At 33.0% G+C, this 14,496-nt stretch overlaps 2 protein-coding genes across 2 annotated transcripts; one reads left to right on the forward strand and one right to left on the reverse strand.

Moving 5' to 3' along the window:
* The first annotated feature begins 3,534 nt into the window (after positions 1 to 3,534).
* Positions 3,535 to 6,182, forward strand: LOC133032270 (uncharacterized). Its single transcript, XM_061106150.1, has 3 exons — positions 3,535 to 4,355; positions 4,513 to 5,587; positions 5,751 to 6,182. Exons 1-3 carry the CDS (start codon positions 3,535 to 3,537, stop codon positions 6,180 to 6,182), a joined length of 2,328 nt encoding a protein of 775 aa, XP_060962133.1.
* Positions 6,183 to 6,700: 518 nt separating this feature from the next.
* On the reverse strand, positions 6,701 to 9,923 carry LOC115716000 (uncharacterized). Its single transcript, XM_061106151.1, has 9 exons — positions 9,896 to 9,923; positions 9,405 to 9,775; positions 8,965 to 9,255; positions 8,534 to 8,863; positions 8,352 to 8,432; positions 7,890 to 8,221; positions 7,654 to 7,783; positions 7,027 to 7,523; positions 6,701 to 6,890 (listed from the first exon to the last, which is right to left on the reverse strand). Exons 1-9 carry the CDS (start codon positions 9,921 to 9,923, stop codon positions 6,701 to 6,703), a joined length of 2,250 nt encoding a protein of 749 aa, XP_060962134.1.
* Positions 9,924 to 14,496: the final 4,573 nt, after the last annotated feature.

Consider the following 14,496-nt stretch of genomic DNA (forward strand, 5'->3'; position numbering starts at 1 on the left):
TTTTGCTAGATAAGGATAAATTTTAATAAAATGCATATAATTCACTAAAATATATGTGTGGTAATTAATTTAATTAATTATTTACCACACATATTCAAACAAATAATTTAATAAAGTTTTATTTTTTTAGAAGTTTCGAAATGGATAAAAATTAGATGAGTGCGAATAGATTATCAGCGAAGTATAGTGAAGGTGTTGGCCATTTCTTGGACTTTGTCAGAAGTATGCCAAAAATCGTAAATTGGTTCTTTGTCCTTGACTTAAATGTGGTATGGAGCGTATGGACATTACTAAGATAAATGAGCATTTATTTAGGAACGGAATAGATAAGAGTTATAAAGTTTAGGTTCATCATGGGGAAAAGAATAGAGTTCCGAGCGAGAGAATGTCTAAGTCAAACAAGGTTAAGGGTATTAATTTGGACTTTAAGGATGATCACATTCCGAAAATGATAGGTGATGCACAATTTGAATTAAATGTCGATCCTTTGAAATAAATGTTGTAACAATTTGCATATTTTTGTATATTCTAATGTATGATTTTAAATTTTTGTAGGATTTTCTATCATGGAACAAGGTGGGGACGATGAGTGGAGTCCTTTGTTAGATTATGATGGTGATGATGGTCCATCTGTACCAGAAGGATCTAGTGTTGATCCTGAACAACCATCCATGGAAGAAGAAGGTAGTGTTGATCCTGAACAACCAACATAGAAAAATACTCGTGGGAGAAACAAACAGAGCGATATAACAAAAATGGTTAATGAGGGAAAAAATTAGAGATTGAGTACAACAACTACAGGCAAAACTGGGGAAAGGGAGTGACGAAAAAAGTTACTTGAATTGGAGCATGATTATAATTAGCGTTAACTTAATTATAGATTTTTAAATATATTTAGATGACATTAGTGTTAGTTTAATTATTGTGACTATACAGAATTTTAAATATATTTAGATGATATTACCGTTAGTTTAATTATTGTGACTATGCCGATTTATAAAAAATTTAAAAATTAATGCAGGGGAAAAATTGTAGAAAATCTATTTCTTTTCCTTTTGAGTGTGGAGAGTGTCACATCAGGGTTGGGGTTTTGGTTGACCTTATTTTGGTTAATTACCTTTTTTATCCTTTTTTTTAGGGTAACCTCTTTCTTTCTTTTTCTTGAGTCTTGACTCACTCTGGTTTGGTTGGTTAATTAGACATATTAGTGCGTGACAGAAAATAATCAATCATTTAATTTTACATTGAATATTATACTTTATAATAATAAGTTCGATTGTATTAGTATGTATGGGAAGGTCATAAAATTCAAGTCCATACGAAATATAAAGATACCTTTCTCACTTCCATACCCCTCTTTTATTGCATCTCCTCAGTCTCAACCTCCCCTAATCTAAATATATAGCTGCAAAGACCAGTCCATTTGTTGACTATAATGACTACTACTTCGGCTTTGATTAATTTTCAATCCGACCCAAGATTATTTTTTGTTGGATATGGTTTTTCACTTCTGTATTTTCTTCTCTTCATTGTATATATATTTGAATTTGACACATAGAATACAAAGAATATATATTTTTATGTTATTGTTTATTACACATAATTATTTATTTGATAGCTCTTGCTTGAACCCATTTCGTTATTTATCTTTCTATTATACTATATAGTATTTCTTTTGAGGGGATTAAGTATAGATGGTTATTTATTTATTTTTTTATTTATTTTTTTGAAACTATATATAGATGGTTATTATGATGTATATATAATATATATTTTTGGTCGTGTTATGACCTATATTTTTAAACACTACTTTTTTTTTTTAAAATTGATTTTTAAACACTATTACGTGCCAATTTATGTAGCTAAATTACAGGATTTGTGTAATCTTATGAAAAATTACATTATTGCATGACGAATAAGGCTTAGCCTTTCATACAAAAGAGTACTTGTGTATCGCGTGGAAATTACACTTAATATGAGATTTTAAAATTTTTTTTTAAAATATAATATATTTAATTTTATCTATTTTTGATAGCTTTTTGATTTTGCTTTTTTTAGCTTTTTTATGGACTTAAGTTTGTTTATTATTGTAAATATGTTACTAAATTCCACATTCAATATTTTAAAGATTTGTTCTCTTTGTTTAAAGCATAAATCAGAAAAGCCACATAAATTGATTTTTTTATCTAGAAATTAGTTTTTTTTATCGAGAAACCAATTCTTCATTAAAAAATTAGTTTTGAATACATAGAAGTAAAATTTTTGTATGAGTTTTTAAGTTTTTTATGATATTTTTTATCTATGATAATTTTATTAAAAAACTGTTAAAGTTATTTTTTTTTAATCAAGAAACTAGTTTTGATTATATAGAAGTAAAATTTATGGGTAAACTTTTAAATTTTTTATGGTATTCTTTTTCATTTATAATACTTTATCTCGTATTTTTAATATTTTTTTAAAAAAAATTATATTTGATTTTATATGAAAAATTTCTTTCTTTTTTCCGTATTTTTTGTAATATCTCGTTTATCATTGATCAATGAGAAATTTACAAAAAAATATAAAAAAAAATATAATTTTTAGCAAAATTATAATATTTTTACTATTAAATATATTGGTGGGACCCACATGGCCCATAATTGTTTTTCGAAATAACCGTGGGCCTATTTTTTGGCTTAATGGGCCCATAAGCTTGAAAGTAAGGTTGAATCTACCATGGGAGAAATTCAACAATACTTATTTTTTTTAGGGAAATTTACAAAAATACTGTTTTTGGACCAAAACTATACAAATATACTGGGACACGGCAAAAACAACATTTTTACTGCCCCAGCCCAATTTCTTTACTTTTGTACTGCCCAAGCCCAACAACATAACATTTATACTGTGAACAGTAAAACACACGGGAAAACAACCTGCTTCGTGTGTGGGGAGTCGCCGGAGACGGACATCACCAAGAAAAAACCATTAAATCCGGCGAAGAGTTTTTTGTAAAGGAATCAGAATTGAAGAACAAGACGTACAGAAAACTGTCCCCCCAAAATAACAGAGGTAAACACAACAAAACCAAAAAAATAATTTAATTCTTAAGAAACCAAAAAAAAAAAAAAAAAAAACAAACCAGATTTAGATCTGAAGTTTAAAAAAAAAACGAAAACACAAATGTGATATTCTTTAATTTATGATGCAAAAAGATAAATGAGGGTTGTTCTATTGTTAATTTGACGTTTGTAACACAAAATGATTCGAAAAAAATATTTGATAAATTATTACAATTATTCAAACAAAAAATTAGGGTTGTTCTAATGTTGTTTTGCGGTTAGTAATGCAAAAACATTCCTACATATATGTATCAGACAAATATAATAATAAAAACTAACAAAAAATATAATGGGTATTTCTGTTTGGTTGTTTTTGTGTTGTTTTATTGTTGTTGTTTTATTTTTTTGTTGATTTTTTTTTGTTGTTTTGCTATTGTTTTATTGTTGTTGTACTATTGTTTTAACATTAAATAAGACCCTAGAATGACAGGTAATGGAACGTCTACCAGTACTCATCAAGAGCAATGGACAATGGAATGAAGATCACAATTATGTGAACTATGTGGCTAGTGGAGAATTCAAACCAACAAAATGCAAGTACGAAGAGCTACTGCAAATACTGCTTACTTCATTGGGGTGCGAAAACAGCAGCACAACACTACAAATACAGTACCAAGCTAAAGAAGGAATACCACCGATCAAAATATGCAACGATCGAAGCCTCTACTTTTACTTGGAATTGAAAATGAAGGAAACAGATTTCACTACATATCCACTATGTGTCAACCAGCAAAACAACAACACAACACCTGCTGCAACACCAAATTCGATATCCACAACAACACCGTATGAATATAATGTGGCAATGATCGAAAACAACACAACAACGCTTGAAAACAACATAACAACAACAGAATCATACACAACGGGACAGCAAACAAAAGAAGGGGAACAGTCAGAAACAATAGAAGATGAGGAGGACAAATTCGACATAATTGACTATGCAAATCTGGTTGCTGAAGAAATGGTAGAACAACTTGAAAACACCAGTAAAAAACTGGATCCAGAAATCGACATCAACAATGCAAAGTTAATAACAGACAAGCAACACCCCGAAGTGGAAAAAGGACAGGCATACAAAGACAAAGAAACTCTAAAAAATGTCCTCAGCTACTTCGCAATCAAAAACAACTTTCAGTACAAAGTGTGGAAGTCGTGCTCTCAAGAGTACAGTCTGAAATGTGTTTACGAAAGCTGCAATTGGTCACTAAGAGCATCGAGAAATGGCCCAACAAACACATTCATAATCAGGAGGTTTGTTTTTAATAGTTTTTAAATGTTGTTTTTGTTGTCAGCCTGAACAAATGCCCTTTTTCCACAATTTGTACCGAAATACACATGTTTGATATCTGCAACAGGTTTGTTTTAATAGTTTTTTAATGTTGTTTTTGTTGTTTTTTTGTTTCAATAGGTTCTCAAATATGCACACATGCCCCATAAATATTAGGCATGAAGACCAAAGGCAAGCAACATCGAAACTGATAGGGGAATGCATAAAACCGAAGTTCTTGAACATAAAGACCAAGGCAACAGCGATGGACATAAAAGGGGAGTTGAAATACAGATTTGGCATCAAAATGAACTATATGAAAGCTTGGAGAAGTAAGGAACATGCAGTAAACGACTTGAGAGGTAATGCTAGTGACTCGTACAGCCTAATACCGAGTTTCTTACACATGGTGGAAAAAACAAACCCTGGATCATTTGTCGATCTGAAAACGGCAGAAGACAACAGCTTGCTCTTCGTTTTCATGGCGTTGGATGCATCCATAAAAGGGTGGGGAGCATGCAGACCGATAGTTGTTGTGGACGGAACGTTCCTCAAAGCAGCTTATGGGGGAACTTTGTTGTGCGCATGCACACAAGATGCAGCAGGTCATATTTTTCCACTAGCGTTTTGTGTTGCAGATTCTGAGAATGACCAATCTTGGAAATGGTTCTTCAAAAAATTTAAAGAAGCGTATGGGGTACGGGAACACCAATGCCTAATTTCAGACAGGAATGAAAGCCTCATCAAAGCAGCAAGAGAAATCTATCCAGAAATTGCACACAGTTACTGCGGTTACCACATTTTGAGCAACCTTAAAACAAGCTTCAAACAACATGCTGCCAAATACAATCTGCCATTCTTTGGAGCAGTCAAAGCCTACACAGAAAAGCAATTCGAGTTCCACATGGCTGAATTGGATGGATTGGACAAACGCATAAGACCTTACCTAAAAAAAATCGGTTATGAAAAGTGGTCAAGAATTCATAGCCAAAACAAGAGGTATTCCACAATGACCTCAAACATATCAGAATCACTGAACGCTGCAAATTTGGCAGCAAGGGAGCTACCAATTACAACGCTGCTAGAATGCTTGAGAGCATTGGTGCAACAATGGACCCATACTAATAGGACAAAAGCACAAAACACCTTCACTAAGCTACCACCAACTGGAGAAGACATACTGTTGAAAAATTACACGTACTCATTGAATCTGGAGGTAAAATATTAATTATGCTTCTTTTTTTTTGTAAAAAAAAACAAAAAAAACAAACAGTAAGTAGAAGGTGTTGTTGTAGTGTTGTTTTAATAGTTTTGTATTGTTGTCGTAGGAATTACAGCTATGTTTGTTTTTTTTTTTTTTGTAATAAAATTTAAAACAGGTTAAAGCAACAACAGATTACTTTTTTGAGGTAACAAGAATGAAAGAATCGTGGGAAGTAGACCTCGAAAAAAGAACATGCACGTGCAACAGGTTCCAAATAGATGAAATGCCATGCGGGCACGCTGTGGCTGTGATGAGGGAGATGAACATGGACCCGTACACCTACTGTTCAGATTACTACACAAAAAAAAATTGGCTGGCAACTTATTCAGGGACAGTTTACCCAATAGGACACCAAAGTGAGTGGGAGGTACCGGAAGAAGTGAAGAATATTATAGTCTTGCCTCCACATGAAAGAGTAAAATCAGGAAGACCAAAAACATTAAGAAGGAAGGCTGGATGGGAAAAGGATCAACACAACAAGTGCAGCAAATGTGGTGAACTGGGGCATAACAAAAGAACATGCAGCAGAAGACGTAGAAGGGAATAAAAACAACAACAGAACAACAGTGGAAAAACAAAAGAAAACTACACATACGTTTTGAGAATGAGATATTGAGGAATTTAAATTTCTGAAATACAAAGGGAATACAGTTTTTATTTGAAAAACATTGATTACATTGGGAATTGTTGATACTTTAGATTGGATATTAAAAGATGTTGGATACTAAATTGAATATATATATATGAAGTTTGTTATTGAAACAGTTTGTGTTTTTAATACTGAAATGAATATTTGTATTCAAAAAAACAGAGAAACTATAAGAAAAAAAAAACAAAAAAAGAAGGGATGTGAAATGAAAAAACTAACAACTTTAACATACCAACTTGTTTGTACATAAGAAGAATAAGAAAAAACATACAAAAATAAAGATTACATATTGTCCACACAAAACGTAAGGAAACATAACAGAACACCAATGTTTGTTTACGAAAAACAACATAAAAAAACATAAAAACAACATTAAAAAACTATAAGAACAATGACAGTCTGATTGAAAAAACAAATCACTTCTTGGGAAGGCTGGGAGGGGCCTCGGATTCACTTTCAATGTTCTCAGTTTGCTTCTTCATGCCATATTGATAAAATAACACAGCCAAACGATCGCGGTGAATTTCCACATCAAAATCAGAGGATGGGATGGGTTTGCCATCAATGAAATACTCAGCAAATGATGCTACAAAAACACCACAATCACTGGAAAAAAAAAAAACAACAAGAAAACACAAAAACAGACACTATGAGAACACTAATAAAAAACAAAGTCACATAACAATAAAATAAAAATACAAAAAACCAGTGAAAAACATTGAACACTAAACATAAAACTTACGCTGTGACCTGCTCGGGTAAACCATCAACAACAACAATAGGGAACGGTTCCATAGTGCTAAACTTAGCTTCGTTGCGAAGGCCTTTGAAGTCTAACATAGAGAAGTAATATGGTAAAATAACAGAAAAAGGCTTCCAAGCCTCTTTTGCAGCTGTCATATACCTTCCAGAACGCAATGAATTGTACAGATATATCCGTCTGTCAACTATGTTTAGACGACCACAAATCCAATGATCCTGTAATTTTACATTGATAGGCATAACAACATGATCAACCAAATGCCAAGGAGTGGCACATAATATCTTACCACCTTGAATGTACTGGGCCACATTGTGAGAAAGAGACAACACAGATATATCGTTGTTTTTCTCAACAAACTTCTCATACAAACTTGTTATGCTAGAACAAAAGAGGCAATCAGTTGTGGTGACTTTGATTTTCGGCTCGGCTGAGTACATTATTTTCTTACGGAGATAATAGAAAATGATGTCAATGTGCTGAACAAAAAAAAAATAAGTAAAAAAACATTCAAACTTATAAAAAACTAACAGAACAACACTTAAAAACATTAAAAAAAAATAAATAAAAAAAACAATATGTAAATAATAATAATAAAAAAAAACTTACAGAATTGGTAAGGAAACAATTAGGGTAGGCAAGGTTGTGAAACCACATCTTGTTGCTAATGTCCTCAACACCAAAACGAAATGGCGGAAATATTGTATCCTTACCCTTACAATACACATTAGCTGTTGTGCTAAAAAAACAAATAAAAAAATATCAAAACACAAATAAAAAAAAATAAAAAATAAATGGAAAACGATAAGAGATATATAACTGTCAACAACTACAAAAATACTTACTTAGATTTATGCTTTCTAAGACCTGTATCAACCCACTTGACAGACTCAGCTTCCAATTGCGGATCGACAGGTTCACCAATCTTGTTGTCCAACGGGCACAAACCACGCACATATTTAACGACCTTATACACAGAATCATCAGGAGAAACTGAGGATGAACCTGATTTAGATGCACCAGAAGCAAGCTCAATGAATGGGGATTTCAAAACAGCTCCTTTCTTCCGATCCCTCTTTTGAGGACGTAAAATAGGAGTCTCTTGAAAAACAACCATTTCAAGATCAGTCTTCTCAGAAGTCTCAACAGAAGCAGGGGCATGAGTTGAGGAACCGATCTAAAAAAGAAAAAGGAAAAAAAAAAAGATTTTTTTTAAATTTCAAATAGTACAATCAAAACACCATAAAAACAACAATAGAATACCATATAAATACAAATTACAAAGGAACAAAAACAGAAACACAAACCAAATTCTCCACAGCTTTAACAGCAGATGCAATTGTTGCATCAACATCAATGTTCTCCTCCCCACCTTGAGACTGTTCAGGCTGACAACAAAAAAAACAGTAAAAAACTATTAAAACAAACACAAAACACAGAAATCCACACAAAAAGCACAAAAAAAATGATGTCCAAACAAGAAATACACCTGTTTGATCTCTGCAAGAGGTTCCACAGGGTCAGAATTCTTGGCATCATCCACCTTGCCGGTATCATCATCCCTCGAAACAACCTCGGGGACAACAACACCCTCATCGTTACGAACATCGCCCGTGTGAGCCTCATCCTGACCAGCACCAACACCATCTCCACCCAGATCATCATCAGTTTCATCGTCATGATGATCATCTCCTTTGTCATCGTCGAATTTATCATCCTCGTCTTCCTCCGAAGTGGAATCTTCATCATCCTCATTTTCTGAAGTACGAAGAGCATCTTCAGACTGAGATCCATTGTGAGTAAGACCACCTTGGGATGACTGAGAACAAAAAAAACTTAAAAAATTAATTTACTGTATAAAACAACATAAAAACACTACTAAAAAAATAACAGAAAAAGTAATGACAATTAAAAAAACACCTCAATAAGAATGTCCAGCTTCTTGTTCATCTCAGCAACAGATTTCATAAGTATCCCTTGCTGGCTGACAACAACAGATAAACACTTTTTAAATTCCTCAAACTCAACTCGGGAGACATTCTCATGAGCAGATGATGAAGAAGCACCCATGAAGCCAGGTTGACCAGCAGGCTTGGAACCACCTTTAATTTTTAATTTTACAGCCTCGGGAGTAGTCTCACCAGAGAATAAATCAGTGAGGCTCAAACTCAATCTCTCAACGGAAGTTGGAGTGATGTTTCTTAATTTTAACTGAAACAACAAAAACCAACAAAAAACAATATGCACATGAAACTGAAATTATAAAATAACAACAACAATCAAAACATAAAGTATAAATAATGTACACAAAAACAACATTAAAACAACAGTGGAAATAGTGTAAAAAACAACCGGATTACCTCTTTCAAAGACCGATCGAAAATGAGGGTGTTCATGACATCCATTTTCACCATACCCTCCTTGTCCTTGGGTAATTTAGGCCAATTCAAAATCCTTGGAATGCCAACATTTGAGTACAACGACAGTTTCTCAATAACATACGGGCAACACTCGAAAAACCAGAATTGAATAGCCAAAGGAAAACCCAATAACCTGTAATACCCACCATCCTCGTCACTACGAACTACCCTCTTATAACCAGAATCTATCTTACCCTTCAAAGAATGCATAGTGATATCAAAACAATGTTTGCCCCAACCAAATTCATTATATCGACCACTATCGACAACATCTATTTCCTCAGACGAAACAACTTTACCCGGGGGACCACCTAACAAATAACACTACACAAAATACATTACAGCCAACTTGACTGCAAGATCGTCGTTATTTTTTAAGATTGTCAGCAATAAAAGCAGTCTGAATAGCAGCCTTGGTAATTTTTTTGTACCCCTTAAAACAATGTTTGACCAATTCATTATCATCTTGCTTAAACTGATAAAAATCAGAATCAACATGACAATCTAACCCCGTGACCAACGCAAACTCTTCGATACTAAACCTAAGGTATTTCCCTTGGACACAAACCCAAAACTCCAACCATTAGGCTGCTGAACCTCCCTCAACAGCAAACAATGAAGCAATTGGTAATGAATTATGTACTCGGGAATCCGCAGAAAATAACCAAACACAGATTTTGAAAAAATTTCCAATTGGCTTTCAGTTAGAATTCTCTTAATGTCTCCAAGTACAGAGTAATACCCAGATGTTACTACTCTAGAATGATAGAATTGAGATCGGGTGTACTTGCATTCCCAATCCTAAAAAATAGAACAATCAAAAACACTGATAAAATACCATAAAACACTACGAAAATAACAACAAGAAAAACACAATAAAAAAAACATAGAACAGAATGCATAACATGACAAACCTCAACAATCCTATTAACAGGAATTTCCTAAGCAACACCTGATGATGGCAACACCTTTACAGGGGATTTACCCTTGCCCTAAAATAAAACAAAACAACACCAACAAAACAACAAATAAAAAATTAACAAAAACACATAAATAAATCAAACAAGATATATAAAACCATTACAAATACAGAGACAAAAACAAACATATACCCAGATATATGAACTTCAAAAATCGAATTTAACAAAAAAAAACAAAAAACCTCAAAGACAACAACAGATAAATAGTAAAATACCTTAACAGATACAGGCGACTTAAGAAATTCAGAATCCAACTCAAAATCTGAGTCAGAATTTTCAACAACAGTTCGAGGTCTTTTTCCTCGAGTGTTCTTCGAAGGTCCAGCAAGAGTTTTTCTTTTAACAGAAGGGGAAGTGGGGCTAGGAGGGTTCTCTTTCAGATTTTTTTTACCCATTTTTTATTTGGGTCTGGTTTTCTGCGATTGTTTTGTGGGTTTTGTAACTTTAGCCGGAGATGGTGATGAACGAGTAACGGCCATTATCAGGAACTATGAAGGTATTTATAGACAAAAATAATAAAAATGGGAGGGAAAATGAGAGGGAAGTTTAAGAAAGTGGGATGGGATTTGAAATTTTTTAAAATGATAAAACCACCCACTACTACAACCGTATAAGAAAACTGAAAATGGGGAAGAAGATGAACAGTTGAGGGGAGAGAGATTTACAATTACAAATTTTATATTCGAAAATAATAAAAAAAAAATAAAAGAAAAATACAAAAGTACAATACCTTTTGATAAGAACACATAACCGTCAAATCAAACAATTAAAAATAATTTTTTTTTAAAAAAAAAAAAAACGTGGCAGAACCCTATCGTGACAAGTGGCAATGACCAGCCCATTACATAATAAAGTTTCAAGGCAGTAAACTGCCAAAAAAAAAAAACAGTATAAAAGTTGTTTCCAGCGTGTCACAGTATAAATGAAATAAAATGGGAAAAATCAGTAATGGGTGTAAATTTCCCTATTTTTTATACATTAACTAAATTTAACTCTAAATAAAATTTAATTCAAATATACATCTTTCTATGAGTATTTTACCTAAATTATCCTCACACACTCACATAACTAAGACATAATTTCAAATATAATAAATTTGTGTTCTTTGTAGATAGATGTGTAAATTTATGGAAAAGCTTAAGCAAAATTTTAATTAGAGAATAATGAAAACTATCATAAAGTGAGAGGAATAAAATTGGTAAAATAATTAAAAAGAGATAAATATAATAAAGTTTTTAAAAAATACAAATTAAAAGTGTCAAATTAAAAAAAATATATATAGTGCAATTTCGTCCAGCTTCTCTCCAGGCTTAATATATTTTTTCCCTATTTTCTTTTGTATATAATTTATTAAAGCGCATACAAAACCTGTCCTAGCAAGTAGCGACTTCTCCACGCAACATCTCTATCATAGATTTCTTGCCAAATTTTATTTCAAAAATAAAATATTTTACTCCAAGCTAGCTAGTAGCTACCCATGAAAATTCATTACATAAAACCATATAAATTGTTATTTTGAAAAAAAAAAAATTATTTCTCTAATTTCTTTTGGACTACATTGAACCAAGTGGAATTAAAGAAGCTCTCTTACGGTAGTAGCAATAATAAATATAAGTGTACATAACAAAATAAGAGAAAATGATATTCTTAAAAAACATAGATTGTCAAAGAGGAACCACAATAACTTATAGATGCTATGGCTATACTACTACAATTTATAAATTGATAGGTACATTACATTGCACTATTATACTCTTAGGCTTGAATTTTTCAACAAGAGTACCCTCGTCAACACTCAATAGTCAACACCATAATTAGCCATCCAATTTCTTAATTTTATGTTTTCTGTTGGCAAATTCAATATATGTCGATGCATGTCTACATTATACATGCACTCACCTAAAGGAAAAAAAAAATTGCAACTTATCCACTTTCACTGTTTCACATGCTTAGGTTTTTCAATCCCAATCCTACAGGGTGTTCACCGATTGGTTTGGTCTAAATTTTTAATTTTTTCAAGCCAAACCACTATTTGACTTTTTAAAAATTCAAAACCAAATCAGACCAATGAAATGATTAAACCAAACCAAACCAAAAACTGAACCACTCAAAAACGGATTGGTTTGGTTCGAACCATAGTTTCTGTTCGTAGTTGTTCTAAGTTTTATTATTTACAATAATTGTTCATTTTTTCGGTATTTTTTTTCCTTTGAATAAGTTTATAATACATAAGTAACAAATAAAAAATTATTATCGTAATAATATAAACTTAATATCAATATTCTACTTAAAGTTGTTCCTAAATTTTAATATTTTGTCCAAAAAAAATATATTAAGTATATGTATAATAATTATACGGATTGGTTTGGTTTGAACCACTACCAAGATTTCTAAAACTGTGACCGAACCAGAGAATTTAAAACGGTCTGAATTGATCAAATCATTTACACCAAATTCATTTAGTTCGGTCTCAAATAGTTTGGTCCGAATTCGTTGGTGTGAGATCTTTTGGACATTATTGAATTGGTGAAAAATAGAGTAAACGAGATGAATAAGAAAGAGAATAAGAGTGAGAGAAAGACCACAAAAAGAGAGCATGAAGATCAAAGACTGAATGGCATTGATTACACTGCACGAATATAGTTTATATAGGTACAATAAGAGAGAAAGAGAGTTAGTTAATGACAGTAAGAATTAACAAACTCTAACTAAGCTAACTACTTTAATTGTCTTCTCTTCCAATACTCCCCCTCAAACTTGCAATTGGTGCATCATCAATTGTAAGTTTGTTTCTGAAAGTGATGAATCGATTGTTGGATATTGCTTTTGTGAGGCCATCAACTAACTGATCAGTTGCTGGTACATGTTTAACTTGGACAAAACCTTGGAGCACCTTTTCTCGAACAAAGTATAGATCAAGTTCTATATATTTTGTTCGAGCACGAAGGACAGTGTTCATAGTGTGCATGATGGTGCTGAGATTATCACACCAGATGGTAGGAACTCGAGAAGGCAAAATTCTTAGTTCACTAAACAGAGAGTGCAGCCAGGTTAAGTCAGCAACTGTGTTGGCCAGGCTCCTATATTCAGCTTCAGTGTTGGATCTGAAAACAGTGGTCTATTTCTTGCTGTGCCAGGCAATTAAATTTGTCCAAGAAAGATGGCATGACTTGAAGTAGAGTGTATGTCATTGGGATCAGAAGCCCAATCTGCATCACAAAATGCATGTAGTCAAGTCAAGTGTGGTGGGGGATTTTAGATGCAAGCCAAAGTGAAGAGTGCCACTAATGTATCTTAAGATTTTCTTCACAGCTATCCAGTGAGCTTGTAGGGGATCTTGCATGAACTGGAAGACCTTGTTCACAGAAAAGGAAATTTTTTGTATGGTAATTGTTAAGCACTGGAGAGCTCCAACAACAGATCTATACAGTTGAATGTCCTCAATAGGATCACTACCTTATGTTAATAGTTGCAGGGCACTGTTCATTGGAGTGTTTGAGTGTTTAGCTCCTTGCATTTTAGTTCTGGCAAGTAGATCTTGAGCATATTTTGTTTGAGAGAGATGTAGGCATTTTGTTGTGGAATTGACTTCTATGCCAAGAAAATAGCTAAGTTTGCCAAGGTCTTTTAAGGAAAATTTTTGATTGAGAGCATGGACCAGTGAGTCTATGTGTTGTGGATTGCTGCATGCGATGAGAATGTCATCAACATAGACAAGAATGAGGGTGATGCCTTGATGAGTAGAGTGTTGAATGAATAAGGATCTGCTTTTAAGGTAGCAAAACCAAATGTGAGTAAGCATTGCTATAGTTTGTCAAACCAAGCTCTTGGAGCTTGTTTTAGCCCATAGAGAGCTTTGTTGAGCTTACAAACAAGGTGTTTGGCAGTGGGGTCTTCAAAACCTTGAGATTGGATCATGTAGACTTTCTCATTCAAGTCTCCATTGAGGAAGGCATTATTGACATCAAGTTGCCTTATTGTCCAATTTCTGGACAAGGCTAGAGTGAGCATAACTCTGATAGTCACTAGCTTAATTACAGGACTAAAAGTCT

Source organism: Cannabis sativa, chromosome X (assembly GCF_029168945.1).
Source record: "Cannabis sativa cultivar Pink pepper isolate KNU-18-1 chromosome X, ASM2916894v1, whole genome shotgun sequence".
Taxonomy (NCBI): domain Eukaryota; kingdom Viridiplantae; phylum Streptophyta; class Magnoliopsida; order Rosales; family Cannabaceae; genus Cannabis; species Cannabis sativa.

Bases quoted from the DNA above. Each gene is read 5' to 3' on its own strand.
- LOC133032270 (XM_061106150.1), top strand. From the start codon at position 3,535: ATGGAACGTCTACCAGTACTCATCAAGAGCAATGGACAATGGAATGAA. The intron at 4,356-4,512 runs GTTTGTTTTTAA...TTGTTTCAATAG, and splicing joins AACACATTCATAATCAGGAG to GTTCTCAAATATGCACACAT. The intron at 5,588-5,750 runs GTAAAATATTAA...AATTTAAAACAG, and splicing joins CGTACTCATTGAATCTGGAG to GTTAAAGCAACAACAGATTA.
- LOC115716000 (XM_061106151.1), bottom strand. From the start codon at position 9,923: ATGAATTGGTCAAACATTGTTTTAAGGG. The intron at 8,222-8,351 runs GTTTGTGTTTCT...TTTCTTTTTTAG, and splicing joins TTAAAGCTGTGGAGAATTTG to ATCGGTTCCTCAACTCATGC. The intron at 7,524-7,653 runs GTAAGTTTTTTT...TTTTTTGTTCAG, and splicing joins ATTGTTTCCTTACCAATTCT to CACATTGACATCATTTTCTA.